Source organism: Adelges cooleyi, unplaced genomic scaffold (genome assembly GCF_023614345.1).
Source record: "Adelges cooleyi isolate 19-005CV unplaced genomic scaffold, UGA_ACOO_1.1 ACOO_flye_CR_arks_rails_tigmint_CR_PRNA_108, whole genome shotgun sequence".
Taxonomy (NCBI): Eukaryota; Metazoa; Arthropoda; class Insecta; order Hemiptera; family Adelgidae; genus Adelges; species Adelges cooleyi.
The window spans coordinates 17,839,528-17,858,363 of record NW_026095761.1 but is presented as its reverse complement, the minus strand read 5'-3'; the positions used below and the strand labels follow the sequence as shown (position 1 = coordinate 17,858,363).

The 18,836-nt window shown below is 30.0% G+C and overlaps 1 protein-coding gene across 2 annotated transcripts in view; it reads left to right on the top strand.

Moving 5' to 3' along the window:
- Nucleotides 1–710: 710 nt before the first annotated feature.
- LOC126841336 (aquaporin-like) overlaps nt 711–18,836 on the top strand; it is a 33,814-nt gene continuing 15,688 nt past the window's right edge. Inside the window, exons 1-2 of one of the 2 annotated variants that reach the window (XM_050577752.1) lie at nt 711–1,125; nt 11,799–11,964. In XM_050577752.1, the coding sequence (XP_050433709.1) occupies nt 1,036–1,125; nt 11,799–11,964 (256 nt within the window). In that variant the 5' untranslated portion in view covers nt 711–1,035. Of the gene's footprint in view, nt 1,126–4,959; nt 5,074–11,798; nt 11,965–18,836 lie in introns of those variants that run through there. The other variant, XM_050577767.1, reaches the window with a different exon arrangement.

Here is an 18,836-nt window from a genome sequence, read left to right as displayed (position 1 = left end):
TGATCGGTTGAATGACTGACATAGCGGACGATTTTACGGATTTAGGGTTCTTAAACATTTTTAATTTATTTTGGCGGGAAGCCGACACGGTGATAACGGCCGAAGGTCATTTAAACGAAACGGAAACCGCCGGGTATGTAGGGGAAAAAAGTCTAACCCTAAACAAAAATATATAAGATAACAATTCGCGCAAATGAGTCATCCATCGAATAGTCGGAAAAAATTGTATCTATGCAAAAAAAAACGAGTTTTCACCTAATCGTATTGACGTCCACTGCCAAGTGACATGTCTAACTAGTCCGACAAGCTTTTCTGAACCGAACAGTCATTGCAATTTTTAAGACAATTACGTGTTACTACTCTATAGTCTCGAGTACATTTTTAATCTGACCTTTTTTTTTCTTCTAAGAACATTTAGCCATAGCTTGTAAGGCACTACACGGCTCGAGATTTGGCAGAGTCCCAAGATATTATCTTCCAGGTGAGCGTATTACGTATATATTATATATTATTTTTCATTTCTATATAGAAACAAACCAGAAATGCTATTATCTATAAGACTCGCGAGTCTTGTCCGGGCAGAGCGGGTGCATCGCCCTTTGCGGCGACGGATATATGTATATGTATACATCTGTGTATAGACTGATATATAAATAGTATTTATAAGAAGAACGCGCGGATAGCGGGGCAGCAGAACTCGCGCCGACTCCGCAGCAGCAGCAGCAGCAGCAGCAACGGCAATAGCAGCAGCCAACAGGAATAATATACACAGCAGTGCACCACTCGCTGACCGCCGGCGCCACATATATAGATAATATAAACTCTGCGAATATTATCATAACAAAAAAAAAAAAAACCGTCATTTGTTTACGAAACAATTCTACACCATCGACCGCGCATAAACCGACGGCAAAATAGTGATATAATTTTTTTTAATTTTCGTTTTTCGTCGCGACCGTGCGCGTTTGTCGGACGACAGCCGTTTTACATTTTTTTGTTTCATCTTTGACAATACTATTAATCTGTTCGTCGCAAATGGTCCGCAGAGTTTTGCCGGTGGAAGACGCCGTACCGTTCGACCATTGGCAGCGTTCCGACCCGTCCAAGGACAACGGCGCCAGTCAAGTACGGTTTTTTTTTTCTTCAAAAAATTATCTTTACCATAGGGATTTTTAGAAAAACTGAAGTTGTTTTCCCTCTGCACAAATCAAAATACTCTTATCTATTATCTATTTTCAAACAGTTATCAGCCGCTCGAGTCCCGCCTCCTTTGGCAGCATGTGTCCCTTTGCCGACACGCGATACCCCTGGCGGCCTCTGTAGTATACTGTAGTACTTATGTAAGTTTGGTGGTTGTTATTTTTGTTTACACATCTCAACAGCTGTAGGCTAAACCCATGAATCCCTTAGCATAAAATATCATTAGTTATTATTAAACACACAACAGCAGCTCGCAAGACGGTGCCGCCGACGCCACCGGTATTGATTTTCCGGCATTCCATCGTTGACGCGGGACGCCAGTCGCGCTTGTAAAGTATGTCATTAATGTGTCACCGATTAACGCGGTTAACCGCAATGGTAGATTACGGTAGATCGCTCAAACCAATCATAACATTAAACATAGAATTTAATAATAGGACAAGTGGGATGTGCACCAAAACTGATGTACAAAATTGCCTCTACTTGACAAGGCAAAAATATCTATATCCGTGTTTATGAAAGGATAATGAGTATTTACAATGTATAATTTTGCACGAATCTAGTTATATGGTCATTTTTATCATAAGACGCATTTTTACCGAGTTATATTTTACAAAGAACAATGGACTAATTTGATTTTGAATTTTTCATTTATGATCAAGAAATGTTTGAGAATCTGGTGAACAAAATTTCTATAAGTGAATAGTGATTTACCCTTTTGAGTAAAGTTTACAAAAATCTTCAAGATTTTTACTTTAAAGTTGAATGGTTAGTAGCGATTTTTGTAAAATACAGCTGCACTGCAAAAACGTTTTCTACCTCTCTTGAAAAGTTACAAAAACTTGGACCCTTCTGCCTCTAAGGTACACAGTTATTGTTTATGTACATTTATTATAGACTAAGCCTAAATTAAACTATTTACCTTTGCTTCAATAAGTTTGCAAACTATATTAAATATGTACCATGGAAAAAATCTTCTAAACACATTTAACGTCTAATTGATTTGAAAAGGTAATGACTAAAATATAACCTATAGGTATCATTATAATAAAAGTGGATCACGTGTCAACAATATATCATGGATTGGAAAAGGTAATAGAACATTGTAAATTATTTGATATTGCGTTTAATAACTTATAATATAAGCCCTAATATTATATTTCATAGTTTACATTTTCTTCAACTACAATCATTTTATAGCCCATTATGAAATAATTATATGAATCGCTGCACTATAGACTTAATCATTAAAAGAAATATTTAGCATTTTAGAAACATAATATGATTTGTATACCTATTGGCTATTACCTGTCAAAAATCGCAGTGTATTGTTTTGATTGAGGTAGTTTATTCAATTCAGCAAGTAAATAAATGTAATATGCCACGTTTATCTCAATTCAAAATCGAATGTTATTCATAATTAATTTTATTCACTTTAAAAACGTATTGACTATAATACATTTTTTCAACTTGCTAAAATATCAACCGAGCCTTATTAATAAAATCTGCATAGTTTTTACTATCTCTCTTTTTTTTTTGTACAGGTACATATATTTACTACGCTCGCATGTTGAAGGTTATATTACATTTTTAAATGGTTTTTTTTATCATAATATGAGTAATAACAATAGGTAAATTTTATGCTGAACCATAAAAAAAGTATGTTAGAATTTCCACTGGTAGAATAGAATTTCACGAATTCTTTAACTTATTCTTTAAAATATGAATCTTTTTTTCTATAACATTTGTCGTTATGGAAATATCAATTGTTTAGGTATAATTTATTACAGCTACGAAGAACTAAGCTTTTAGTTTATTTTTGGTGACTGTCCATAATATGTCGTTGTATGACAGACGTCAAATGGTTTTACCTTTTTACGTTTTCGTTCTTATTTTTAAGTTCTATAACTGTTTTAAGTTCAGGTTAAGATTAGGTATTCTCTATTTTGTTACAAAAAAACTGGATTTTTGGGACTTTAAAAATCTTGAAAACAAGGATTTTGACCAAATTTGTTTATTTAGCCGTAGCAATGTCTTCAAAATGATTTTATTTAATTTTTTCAAATTCCTTTTCACTTTATTTGGCGACTTTATTACAATACAACAATGTCTTAATATAATATTTTACCTGCGTCTATCGCTAGTCTGTACACGTGCATTGCCGTCCATAGTAAGTAGATACCTGGTTCCGGATAATAGTTTATTCTGTCTGACAACGCATCAACCCATTATTGTTTCCTTAATCGTTCGTCAATATAAGAAACCGCAATTTAATGTACTTCATCATACGCTCAACAAAAGGTCATCATATTCTGTATTAATTATTATCGTAATTGTATTTTTTAGATTATAATTCGGTAAACCTTGAGTCTTGTTATTTCAAACGCACTATATAAAGGTATGCAATATTATTGTGTACACAATGGATAAATTTGATGAGAACAAAATATGAGGACCCGCAAAAACTATAGCTCGGCACAAGGTCAAATTGTCGGTAGTATTACCATTGATTTTAGAATATTATATACTGATAAGCAGTGCTGTACACAAAAATTACAAATTCGTTCGCTTTTTGCCTTTCCGACGGTAACTCTTGAAAAAAATCATTGAATAAAAGATATAAGAACTCGACCCTTCGGGCTTTGCTAGGGTGGCTGCGGCCTCCTTGACCTCCGGTTCTATATGTATTTATTATCTTCGCACTTCAAGCTGAGTCTGTAAACCGTAGAATACGCTTTTGCTTATGTCTACCCAGAGGTGAATCTAAGAATGAAAAAAAGGAAATCTTTTCCCTACCTACCTTTCTTACACGCAGTTCATCATTTGATGACGTCATAATTTATGCCGACGATTATCTCAAGGAAAACTGCATTATATGCTAAAAAAATTACAAGTTTGCTCATCTGCCCACCCTCTTACAAAGGCACTTGCTCATAAATGTCGTTTTTAAATTTGTGTAGCTAATCGCACTGACTAAAACATCAGAACTTATTGACGTTTTGAATGTTGAAAACTATTTTTTTTTTGTCTCCATAGATATAAAGACTATGACAACTTTTTAAAACGGAAAGTATTTGTTTTTTTATTTTTATTTTTCTCGGCTCTAAAATACTATTCGCATTTAGTCGAGGGTGCGTCACCACAACTGGCGCGACGCATTGTTATTTCATATTTTTTTTTTTAATTAGTTCAGACAGCCAATGTGTTTGTAGCGTTTTCAAGGAGATCCCTCATATTTGGTCTGTTCAAATTGTAAAACCGCAAAAATTTATCGCCTTCATTATTATCTTCCATGTACAATGTGTTATATTTTTCAACTGGAACGGCGTTTGTCGGTCTGGGTACACTCGATTATCGAGGCATTTAGTTCCGTTAAAATAATATAAACAGAATGATAATAATTATTAACCTTGTGTTTTTTTTTAAACATTTTTTATGGATAGAATCTGAAATATTTTTTTACAGATAAAACAATTTATGCATTTAATACATTACAGGGTATTATAGGATAAAGGTAAATCCGTATGTATTGAACTTTATACTAATAGCTTGATCGTTACAACGTGTATAGCATGCACACGTCTTTGATTCCCAGAGAAATAATAGTGTTTGATAACGCCATTGTTGTTTTGCTTATACGTTTTCGCTACATTTATATACTAAGTACAAAGGTCTACAACACCAGTGTTGAGTGATTTTGATTAATGCATCCTTTTGACCTCAGCTATAAAATATTACCTCCACCTTTTGTAGTCAAATTGATATAATACACTAGTTAGTTATTGCTATTAGCGGTGTACGTTGGTGTGTTGTACTTGTGAAAATCCGTTTTCATCAAAAATCGTTTTGTCGTTTAAAACTTGAAGCCTGCAGGTAATATTTGGCGTGTTTTTTCAATCTGACTCATAACATAATATTATACATGTACTTTGTATAAATGTGCTTAAGTAATAATTTATATAAACTAAATTACATTCGCAGCGTAGAGCATCATAGTTTTTTTTAGATTTAAATCTTATATAAAATATAGGGTACAGTGGAGTGCGGTAAATGACAATTGTAAACGAATGGAGCGAATGTAAATACTATTTTTTTAATAAAGTAATTGATAATCTTCAATTTTACACGAATACTATTAATTATAAAATGTTAATGTACTTAGACAAATAAAATAAAAACATTATCTATGCTATCTCTACCATTCGTATGCAATTACCCCACTTCACCATTTCACCCTATTATGGCTTTTTTTTTTATGTTAATATTGTGACAGAGGAGATACCTACCCTTTTTACTTTTGAAATCTTCTATACCGAAATTAAAAATTAAATGTGTATAAATAATATGCCGTGTATAATATTTTCATGTTATTTTAAGTTTTAACTATTATTATTATTGTTATTGTAATTAGCTGAGGTAGACCAGCTTCGCTTGGTCATTTTCTTAATACATTGGTACCGATTTACTTCCGCCCTATTCGCCAAGTCACAGATTATTTTTCGTATACTTAAGCTGTTTTTATACTCACGGTTGGCCGGAAGAAAGTTCTGGGATATTCCATGGAGTTCTACGGAATGCCATCGTATAATTCAGCCACTCCAAACCAAACTCTCTTATTATCAATGGGGTGGCAGTGGATGGTTGTGGGGAAAATCTAGTGTATAGCGACGCACAGGGTTTCATTTTAGTATTACCTATCGATTAAACATGCGTGTGATGCTATATACTATGATTATGTGAAAAAACAATCCGATATTATTTTATATTTTTTAGGATATTTTGTGGTTTTTAGCGGTGTATGGTCGATTTTGATTCGAAGCCCTGGAAAATACCATTGCTTTAAAATGTAAAAAGCTATATTATTTTAATGTTAATAATGACAGGGAAAATCGTAAAAAAATCTACTAGTGTCTTTATGTTACATATTTTGTTAGAATATGCCCTATACTATAGTACCAATAATGACAATAAATAGTATTTGCAGAGTATAATTAACACCTTGTAGGAAGTTTTAGGAGATTCAGAAGGAACTCCCCCCCACTAAAGCCAAAGCCCCAAATAATTAATAATTTCTCAAGCTCCTAAAAAAAAAAAATAAGACACATGAAGAGGAGAGGATATACCTCCATAATTTCTGTGTGTTTTAATTGACAACTCGAGTTATTTTCTGTGACACCAGATTTTTACATGTTTGTTACATAGATTATAGGACATTAAACCTAAATACGAAAACATATCAGTTCAATATAATTTATACTGAACATGACCTTAACTGCCAATTTACATATAAATTTTGTAGAATATTAAACGATTAATTATGAATGCGTAGGATAGTTGGTTAATTTATTAAGCGTCCCAGGGGTTCTTTTCAGAAATTAGTTTCAGAACAAAATATTCCAATTACCAAACTGGCACACAGTATAGTATAGTAATCATACTATACTATGTATGATGTATTGTTCTCAGCTGACGCAGGTACTTGTATATTATTCGAATTTCACCCACTTATTTTATTAACCGTATCAACACGTTATCGTTACCAATTCAGAAACCTCTGAAAGACCGTCATTATCAAAAAGATGATGAGTACAATACAAATTGAGATAATTAAGCGTTCGTTAACACCGTTCGATCGTGCCGATGACTCTTAGAAAACTGTGATATTATACCTAAATAATTAATATAATGTATAAAAAAAAAACTATGTTTTTAATTATTGTCAGGAGTCGAAACCAATGAGACTAGTTTTTGTTTATATTGTACTGCGTCTACTGAAAAAGAAGATTACATTTTCTTTAAATAATGAAATTCAGAGTCGTACAAGGGGGAGGTTCTCGGTGTATTATTTTCCCCTCACTTCTCTCATTACCTTATTGGCGAAACGCAAACAAAAAACCAGTAGCTTTATGTGGTCCTCATATAGTACTAACAGGAATTTAAGTATAAAACACAAACTCATTGAATTAGCCATGTTAAGTGTTCATAGAATTGAGATTAAAATTTCAGATAAATATTCGGAATAATTAAATTATTAACGTTGACTGACTAAGTTATAAAGTAGTTTATATTATTCAAAATTATGCATTATTCGATTGAAAAAATAACTGTGTTGGTATGTTTATCCGAAAAAATGTTTATATGAAAAACAATTTCATATATGATTTGTAACTTAACTGAATAATGTTATTTGGAAATTTATAGTTGTACATTTATAATATTTCATTACCTACTAGTAACTAGTGCATGTATGACTTTTGCATTGTGATTATAAGCGCAATTTGAGAGGAGGGGGAGAAGTACTGTGTTTACTACCCCAAGTTTTGAACTCTATTTGTATTCTCATTACCCAATATTGTATGTGTTCTATACCTTAAGTTGTATAAGAGAGAGCGTTTTATAAAAATAATATTACTTGAGCACCGCCCTATCATTGTTAGCAAAATACAGTCAAATAGCGTAGGGTTAGTTACATAGCATTAGCTACATAATTTTTTTCATTTGAAATAGTATTCGATTTTCACGGTAAAGTATTTAGTTCCGTTTGATATTGAGACTATGTAATTGTTCGGGATAGTGGATATTTAACGATTGATTACTAATATACGTATAAACTATAATCAATACCGTGAAGGTCGTTTAAACTATGATGCGGACAAGGTATTGTTTTTACAATGATGTGTTCTTTTTCAATGAAATATTTTACACCGCTGGACCGACTTCTTTCTCTATCAAGTATATACTAAGTGTGTACACCAGAAATCTTACCTGGAAGGCACTTTATTGAGCAAATAATAAAAAAAAAATCCTCTTAAAATAACGAGAAAACATATTAATTTTTCTTAAATAACCAAATTACGTCTGAAGTTCTATAGTATATTGATTAGATATAATACAATAGATATTCGATGAAATACTAAAAAAAGATGAAAAACCCATTCTTCTAGATGAGGTGATGTATATTTTTTTTTCTCTAATTCACTTTTCTAATTGTAGTTTTGGGATTTGTGGTCTGAAAAAAAGTCGATTCGTTTATTTGAGTTACTTCTTTCAACTATAATTCCTGAAGATCTGTGACCTCTCCAACCTTACTGTGCTGATTGTTTTTTTATATCGAGGAGATTGAAAGCGGGCGGGTTTTAAGGAGTTTTATTTAAGCAATATTTAAGAAAAAAGGGATTTTTTATAAATTTCGACCATGCCAATTTATTTACAAAATTATTTGTATAAGAATCAAAGTATTATTTTTACCTTATTTTAGTAAATATGTTCGAGTAAACAAAATTTTAGTGGTATTTTAGATCTAACAGCCTGACAAAATTCGAGTTACTAGGACATTTTGGAAACAACCGATTTTAATGGGTTCTTATAATTAAAAAAAATAAATTTGAAAATGTTTTAATAAAAAAAACAATGTTTTAATACAAAAAAACAATATTTTTATATTAAAAAAACAAAAAGTCAATAACCCGTTTTCTACATAACCTAGTAAAGTAACCAAAGATCTTGTATATTTTTACAGAAATTAAATCGCACTACTTAGGAGTAGTAGAAATGCTGTCAGGCTTTTTGATCTAAAACGTAAAAAAAAAACAGAAGGCTTTCAATCCCCTTGAAATATCATTCCGATTGTGACCTCTTCAAAAGTGCTATATAATATTATACATAAATTATAAGTAGATGTTTGTTGTTTTTCTACGTTCGAGACTGTAAAACAAAAATGATTTGTATCATCACATTATACAATTTTAAGTGCTTGTTATATTTATGTTGTACTAATTTAACCAGTGACCAGTAATATATATATATATATATATGTTTAGTATATATTCGCATTCTCTTATGCTATACATTAGTAATTAAAAATATTGAGATTATAGTTGCTCCATTGTATAATTAATTAGCCGTAGCTTAAATAATATTTTTAATGTGTTGTTTTTTTGTCTGCTGTATACAATATTATTGTAAACACTTTTGTTGAACATCTAACTAACGATTTTTCTATTTACGACTATGCTGTTTGTTGACGTTATTCGTTTGAGCTAGGTTAAGGTTATTGGCTCCATGGAACTCTGTTATGACGGCTTGCTCTTATCGTTTAATAAATTACCATTATCGTTCTCTTCCGGATCGTTAATAATGTTTACAGCTTTATTTTAAATAATTGTTTTGTTCAAATAAATTGTAACTATCTGTAATTTTTTGTAACCACATATTTTATTCGTTTTCAATGTACCTAGTCATGGAAACTATAAATAAATACAACTTTTTTACTTTTTCTTCCACTGGGATTGTCGTTGGCACAAAACTGCTTAGAAATGTCAACGAAAATATACATATTTTTAACTGTTTTTTTTTGTACATTCAGTCCGATTGTAGAATATTTAACAGAACTCAAAAATACTTATATTTAGAAAAAACTACAACTGGCTCTGATTTGTATAGGTAATTGTTAAGCACACCATTAAAGTAAAACGATTAATGTTAGTCATCCATAACCATTTACACTTATAATAAAACAATAAATCATCAATTAACTAAATTATGCAGTGAACGTGAAATACATTTACAAAATTAGTGTTTACATGATTTAATTCAACGACGATTATTGTACAAAATGATAAAAATTTGAACTCATGCCTGGACTGTACTAATATTTAATAGTATCCTTTATTTGCATTATGCCTTAATATTATGTATGGGTACACATGAAAGTCTAGTATATTAAATTATTTTAGCGAATGTCGCTTGTTCAATGGTCTATGCTGTGTTTTAAATAGTTTTTCCCCTGTAAAACACAAAATAGTATTATACTTTGCATAATAAAAATGTTTCATTATTTTTTTTTACACTTAATGTTCTGAATTCTGCTTTAATACAGTCTGACTATAATTTTTTTTTATAGCATTTTATATTTTATTGAACATTACGATGGTTTGATGTGGAAAATCTTTTATTATAATATGTGCAAAATTTAGGAAAACAAAATTTCGGTGCTCTAAATCCAGACAAAAATATGCCATAAAAAATCTTATAGTAGGACAAAACATTACATCTCCATTGTACTGGCAATATTTATGAATTCTTTCGTAGGTCCTACGGTTTTATTACTGTTTTACAAACATGTAATATCATGCAATATTTCAACTTTTATCTGTTCGTTTGACAGTTTAGAATTTAAAGCTTGTAATTTTAATGCCAACCTTAAACGTTAATGGTGGTTTTTGTTGGCTTTTGTGTTGTTTTCGTTTACATTTTACATAATGAATAATAATATTAAGTTTTTTACTAACTCAATTTTTATTCAATAGTAGGTAATTATAATGTAGTTCCTTGAAAAAATAAATAATGTTTACCTATTGAAATTTGAATTGGTAATCGCATAAAATGTTTACATTATAATTTTAGAAAAATATGCTTCACTTTTGTTTTTTGGACGCCTTTTTCGTTGTGTACGAGCCCACGCGGTTGGCTGAAGTTCAATAATTTCAATTATGTTACCTATTTAGTATTTACTATAGTGTATAAACGGACTTCCTTGTGGATTGAACGACGCGGTGACCTCTAGTAAACGTGTACCCTACTTAAGATTCTTTTCTTTGAAACGTAGGCGATGATCAATGGATCCATGTTGACAAAAAAAATTATGTATTTTTCCTTTTGAGAGTTATTATTTTGTTCATATTTTCAAATAATTATTTATCAATATCGCGTAGGAAAAACGCAAAATACGGCTTACGGAAATAGACAACTGACAAGTTATAGTTTAGAAATACTAGTATAGGTAATAAAAACGAATTACACGCATATTGTTCTTACGTCAATTGAAAAACAACCATCAGCAGTGTTTTTTTCTTTCTTAATTTAATAATATGCAAAACGCTGGTTAGTTTGGTTTAACGCACTGCCCTTAATTACTTTCTGTTAATCTTGATTGAAGTGTCTTAATTAATAACAGTAGTAAAACAATTATTGTTTTTGAGTACACGACTTAACCACTCGAAATAAAATATTTTATAATTATACCTTTAAGGTAATTAAGTACGCGTGCCTACTATATAGACTCACCCGCCACGAGTGTTATTTTTTAAAAAAAATGTACCTATACATATTAATCGATTTAATAACATGTCCATTTTGTCGTTGAAGTTGAACTATGTGTAAAAATTAACCGTAATTGACATTTTTCCTAAACTAATTTTATGACCGGTTGAAATTTTAGAGCTAAATTTAAAAGCAGTTTGTATTAAAAACAAAAACCACTTTACAACCATTTGATATGCGATATAGAAATTTTTTTTTTACAACGTTCACAAAATACACACTTAATCGTTTATATGGTTTTTAAGCTTAAGCGTATATATGTATTTGTATGTGCATAGTCCAAAAAAAAAAAAATAAACGTCCAGAGACTATGTAATTTCAGTAAGCCAATTTTAAAACTACTGTTTCAAAAATAACGTGAACATTATCTAATATATTCATGGTGCTTTAATACTATAATTATTTCTTGATTATATGAATAATAATCAAGTACATTTTGCATTTAGCATGTGTTAGTTATACTCGAAATGTAAACTATCAAAATATTTGAATTTCAGGAAAACATCTGGTTGACAAAAGCCATGTCGACATCGCCTGATCAATTGTTGGCAACTTCACCAGACGAACTACTTAAAGGCTCCAGTGTCGTCTTCGAAGTGCCGTCGTCGGAATTAAAAAAAAATGACCACCACTTCAATCCACCCCATGAAAAATCACCATCAGGTAACTACTATCTGTATTAACTATATTAAAATACATATCATAATTTTGTTAATTTTTGATAACGCTAACATCGAGGCACGCAGTTTAAAAAAAAAATGTAAGTGTCAAGTGCTAATGTAAGTGCTTAAGTGTTCTTAAGCACTAACAATTGTATTAAACCTCCTCCTATTCTATAATAATATTGTAGGACGCAAACAATTTTGGAAATTTTAATTTCTAAACTAAAAATGCTAAGCATACCTACAAATCTCCTGAAATTGTAATTTTAACAAAAAAATATTATAAAATTAAAAGTAACTTTTAAAATTATAGGATGAACCGCATTTAAATAATCTCCCATTTCGCTTTTTAGTTTAGTTTTATTATTGATAATTAATAGTTGCTAGTTCTATGAAAATACAAGTAAGTAGGTACATTACAGCCAATAAATACACGGTTATTGAAAATTGTTATAAATGTTTAAATGATAAATGAAAGACTATTATTGTTTAAAAATCTAAATAGGTAACTACTCTGACTGTAACTAGAACACAAAATTCAAATAATTGAACTATACTGTTTAACTAGGTATGAAAAATAAAAAATAATAATTTTAGTTAGTTTTTTTAGGGTAGATTTATTTGAAACGACCAAAAAATGTATTTTAATTGCTCATAGCAAATCATTTGTTAAATTACCTAAGTAAAATATGTAACATATTGGGTGATTCTTACTAGGAAGTCATTTTTTCTTTTATTAAAAAAAAAGTGTGAAATAATGTACAAAAACAAATTATTATTATATATTGGGACAATGTTTGGCATGCAATTTTAATTATTTTTATTAAAGTGACTTGTCAGTAATTGTTTTTTGTCTTTATGAATTTGTTATCAATTTTTCTCAGACCATATAAATATTTATCGACACGTTTAATTTATTCGCCAATGTATTTTAGTAATTATTTGATAATTGCGTTACAAAAAACACATGTTTTATTCCGCCCATAGTTGGTGAGCTGATAAGTTTAAATTTAATTAACCATTTAAAAACCTAATTAAACCTAAAATTTTTTTCCAAGCCCGGTACCAATGCAATTTGTTTCATGAGTCACTTTTGTATTTCAACTCATTAAACGTACAATTTAATAAATACAAATTTAGAAGGGGTAATACTAACATCAAATTATGACTTTAGTTATCGTTTAAGTAAATTAAAAAAGTATAGTTAGGACTTGTTTTTTAAATTTAAATGACAAATTTTATAATAAAGTATAACTATTTAAATTAAAGTTCTATAATGGTTATAGATTTACAGTAGAAACTGGAATAGCATAATTAGGTATTAACATAAAACTTGTTGGAAACAAGTTTAAAGTCTCATTAGTCTCGTAATAAGTATACTAAAAAGTAAAATGCATCTTATGTTAATTAAAAGAATTTTTGTAATCGTTAATTATTTTCAGTATTCCAGATAACTTATTCGACCTTGTTAATTTCTTAAAATTACAATTTTTAATTGCACACTACATTTTTTTGCAAAAATATGACAATATACTAAAACTAAAATATGTAAATATGTAATATGCTGGAAATTATAAAATTAAAAATCAAGGCTTTATTTAAATTTTGACGTGGGTAATTTGTGATATAAAAAATGTAGGGAAAAGTATTTTACGTTGTAAATTTCCGTTTCCTATAATTCTGATTACAATACTCTAATACAAAATCGAACATATAACAATTTAAATAAAGTCTCAATCTTTAATTTTGTGTGGATGTACGTTTGTCGTTTATGCTAAAACTGCTCAATTTAAAAAAAAAATATTTAAATCATTACTCAATTTCTCAAAAATTCATCTCCAGGGACAGGGTTTTGAACATAAGTTAGAGCTTTGGTGTAAGAGTTGAAATGGTTAAATGACAGTATGGATTTATCTTTGGTAAGTTTATTTATATAACTATCAACATTTGTGTTTTACCTATATACAATTTTATCAAAAAAAAAAAATGTCTGTATTATTAAGTAGGCTGTATGGCGTTCTATAAATGACAAACTTTTTTTCAATAAATTTGAACTAGTGATGCCAATTAAAGAGAACAATTAAGCGTAAAGTTTAATAACGTATAAGTATTTAAATTATTTACTCATTATAATTTGTTGTCTATTGACTACATTAGTTATGATTTGTTGTTTTGAATCATACAGTGTTTTATTATCAGTTAGCAAAGTCTACAGTATATCTATATGGTGTATACCCATAATCTAAATTATTATTGCCAATGAACAATTTTGTTATGGAACGCTTAAGGGGTGATCAAACAAAGTTTTGTAATGTAAATTGCCTCCTCTACGCACAATACACATATCTTACTATACCAACACTTATTTAAAATATCGTCATCTTCACTTTAAATATTTCCGTGTTTTAACTCTTTGATAATTATTGCACAATTACATGCGATATATATTTCATCACAAGATTAACTTGAATGAATCAAATTCTGAACTATTAATTCGGCCTATTATTTTAGTATATTATAATTTTTAAATACTAAAATGTAAAGTGTCTTATTTTCATAATATTATTATCATATACAAACTATTTTTACTTATTCTTATATCAAAATATATTTGTTATCTGTATTATTCTGTTATTTTATCTAGTACCTACATTTCAATCTAGTATCTTAGTTTTTATTTATAAATAACACTTATAAAAATGTATCCGACTACACAGAATTTAAACAACAAATCATGCATCATTCCCATATGGTTTATGGTTATAGAAAACCCCACCAAAAAATTAAAAAAATTTAACTTTCTCAAATGATGGTAACTTGCTTTCGCAATACGTATTCGCTATAGAGTATTATTTTCGTGGTTAAGGGCTTATTTAAATATTTTTTTTCTATTGATATTTTTTTATATTATCATCACACAACTATTTGTTTGATAAAAATGATTGTGCGATTCTATATGTCTCAAACTTATATACCCTATGTAGATAGTTCCATAATATCTAAAAAGTGAAGAAAAATAAATGTTTACTTAGGCGATGCTATATTCCGTAAAATTTTTGTCAAAACACCTTATATACTTTGTAAACCTTGTAACTTCTTAGGGCTTAAACCAACATTTTTGAAATTTGTACAGCACTTACTTATATGTATATAGAACAACTGGTAAACGTTTAGTAATGGAGACTTATTTTTACTAGGAGCTGTAAGACCTTGAATTTTTCAAATTTCGTATTTTAGAACTACGCATAACATATTTTTATTCAAGTTCTTGCAGCTCCTAGTAAAACTATTTCTCCGATGCCAAACTTTTCCCAGATGTTCTATATGCATATAAGTAAGTGCTGAACGAATTTCAGAAGTTATAGGCTCTTCAATATAGCACTTTTCAGTAAAATGCTAAATTTACTAAAAGTTACTTAAACATTATAAAGAAAAAAATTATGAATCAAGAGTAGTTTGTTGATTCAGAAAAATTTTTTTTTACTGACCTCAAGTTAGTATACGAATTTAATGAAATTTATTGAATTTTGAATTGGCTTTTCAAGAGTAAGCTACTTAAAAAATTGAAAAAGAAAATTGTTTAAGTATACTATGAAAAAGAACACTTGAAGTATTGGTGAGTGAAACAATTGTTTACTTTTTTTTTGCTTCATTTTATCAACTATATGGAACTAGCTGCATAGGATATATATGTTTGGGGTATTTAGAAAATCCATTCGCACACATATCAGGTAATTTGGCATGGAATTACCCATTGTTGTTGTATACATTTTTTACTGTTGTTATATTTATTAGAAAGCAAAAGGGTTATAACCCCTAAAATGTTGATATTAGCTTCCTTAATAATAAAGATATATTTTCATCTAAAAATACATTGACAAATATTTCTTAATTTCAATTGTTGTTTAGTTTCTTTGTTAAATTTCACTCCAAACGCGCGTGACGAACACGCACCCGATGTTAAATATTAACATGAATTAACGGCCTACAAACGTGTCATATAATCTTTTGGTATCTTACATAATTTTTGTAAATTTGTCTTTTATATTTATAATCTTAAGTCAAGTACATATAACGTTTTTTTGTACTTCAATATATTTATACCTATTGTATTTTTAGAATATATATAGAAAAGTTTTGTTCCTTGAGTATACTTATACTGAGATTAGATATATTAGATAAACAATTTTACAGAAACGAGTATACTACCTTATAAAAAAAAAATGTGTAAATTTTCATTAATCTACTCATCGGTCGAGAACATCAAGAAGATAATTAAACACTTACTAAATTCACTTATGTAAATAACTTACTATGACGTGGGTAAAATGTCGGATAAATTTATAATTGATGTCGTTGGGTTATAAATGCCATGAAATTCGTTTTGTCAATCATAATGCGCACAGTGTTAATAAAGTAGGTAACTACCTACATTAAGTTACCTTAAGTTTAGTCATCACTCAATATTATGAATACGTCTCAAATTAGTTTGTCGGTAAACGACGATTGTGATTATATAATATACCCTCTGAGCAAAAGTAAGTAATAATTACGTTACAATTGCTGTTAACTTAGTTTAAAAAATGTATTATAATTTTATGCTTTAACAGTACAAACGTTTAAAAATATATATATAATTTAGACGTTCAATTTTAACCCCTTAGGTATTGTCTATACTCTATAGTCTATAACATGGTGTATTCGACTTCACCCGTTTGTTTTAATATGGACCTTAGCCGTTCGTTTTCGTCTCTCGTTTTGTCTAGTCGAATCTTCAAAGTGAACGTGCCTTCTCTTTCACCTCCATCTGGCTTATAGTGTTGATCAAATCCTTCTTTTCCTTAGACATGATGGTCAATTGCTCTTTAGTGCTGTGTACAACTTGCTTTTCTGAAACGACAATTCGACAACTCTGGTGACTTTGGGTTTGGAGAAATTTATGGCTAATTTGTCGGAAACAATTTCCATGGCCTACAATGTTAACAGGAAAAATATGGGCAAACAGTTAAAAACTGACAGTCTACCGCAGAATAAAATATAAAACCAGAATGTTCATTCGACGACGGCCACAACATTTTTGGAAGACTAGAATCATGTTGGAACTAAATATACCTATTAATTTTCGGACGCTCTCTTATTCGACGTAAACTTTCCTTTTTTCTCTCTATTCACCGTCCATGAGTTAACAGGTCATTGTGTTACTTCGCCAGAAATGAACAAAACCTGTAAATGTATACTTTAACCAATTAAAAAATGTAGCAAATTTTGGGATAAAACCACAACATGTTGTTTATACTTCATTTTCTGGCGAAGTTATCCTACCGACCGTGTTATTTAGTAGCAATATCCATGGTGATTTTATTTATTCTGTGGCTGTACTCACTAGGTTTTGAAGGCCTTCCAGTTCAAAATCGTCGTTGCCGGGAAAGAGATTCGTCATGACTTTTTATCAAACCGTCCGAAGCGTTTATGAAGTTTTTCTGCATTGTCTTGTACACGACATACTTGGCTTTGAAAGCTCTTCGGTAGTTTTTGATTTTGATTTTAGCCGCATCCGTATTTCGCGTTTGAATGGTTTTTCTGCCTAAAGACATGCGGGTTTGCGACGCTCAACTTAGGCAATTTTTGGAATTTTCGGACCCGCCTTCGCCTATACCGGCCTGTATGAATTGATCGTAGATGGTCGTCAACACCGGACCGTTACAATTATTGTCTTCTTCATATAATATACTTGAAGACGCCATTTTCTCATATGTATATAAAATTTCGAACAAATTCACAACAAAATTGGTTGTACTTAATACAAATGTATACACTAGATGCGATTTTCGACGTTTATTTTAGCTGTTGTCATAGTGATTACCTTACATGCTCTTTAGTGCTTGCTTCCAAATTTTGCATTTTTTTATCTGCGTGTCTATATTATCACCACACATAATATTATAAACGTTGAGACCGCAACGTCGAGGCGTTTTAATATTTTATACTCCATTGTGTTTAATTTTATGTGTGTAACGTGTACAAAACGCTGATAAATTATGTAATTTATTAGCTTTATTTTTAGATTTACTACTACGGTAATATAGTTTATAGTTGTGCTACGTGGTTGTACATATGTATTATTCAATAGACTTATTAAGATCTTGAATACATTTTTTGGAATCTTCTTAGATAGAATAAACGTATAGAGGTACATCAATGGCAATGTCGACCCCGTGTGTTATTTTGTTCAGGTCATCACGGCCAGCGCTCGGGAAACAATTATTGAGGTATCTTATTCTAGAATATGATTGGAGATAACAATAACTTTGTCCCACTTTAACAAGCATTATAAAGTAGGACATTTTATTGTGACAAAAACAACGTCGGTATAAACTGATTTTATTTAAGCTAGCTAATTCACTCACTATACACAAACGAAGATAGCGCAGTAAAATTATGTTGCAATCAATTATATACAAGTAATATGAAATATTTTTTTATTATGTAAAAAAAACATGATATTTTACATGTTATATATATATTTTTGTTTTGTTAAAACAAAAAATGTAAATTTTGGACGGATCAATTTCCGAATGACAATTGATGAATTCAAATTAACTTGATCCGTTCGACCGCCTACGGTTTAACCTGGTCGAGAGCGACTGAAACTATTGATCAGGTACGACGCCGTGGGGTTGAATATATTATAAAAAGCGCATATACGATATTGATAATAATATATGAATATGTTTATACGATTCGTCGACTCTCGTGTGAAACGTGTAAACCCGATGTATTTTTTCGACCAAACTAAAGGTACGGATTTCCATAACTTTTACAACAAGACAGTTTCTTAATGATAACACGCGCCCGTCGTGCGCCTGGAGGAAG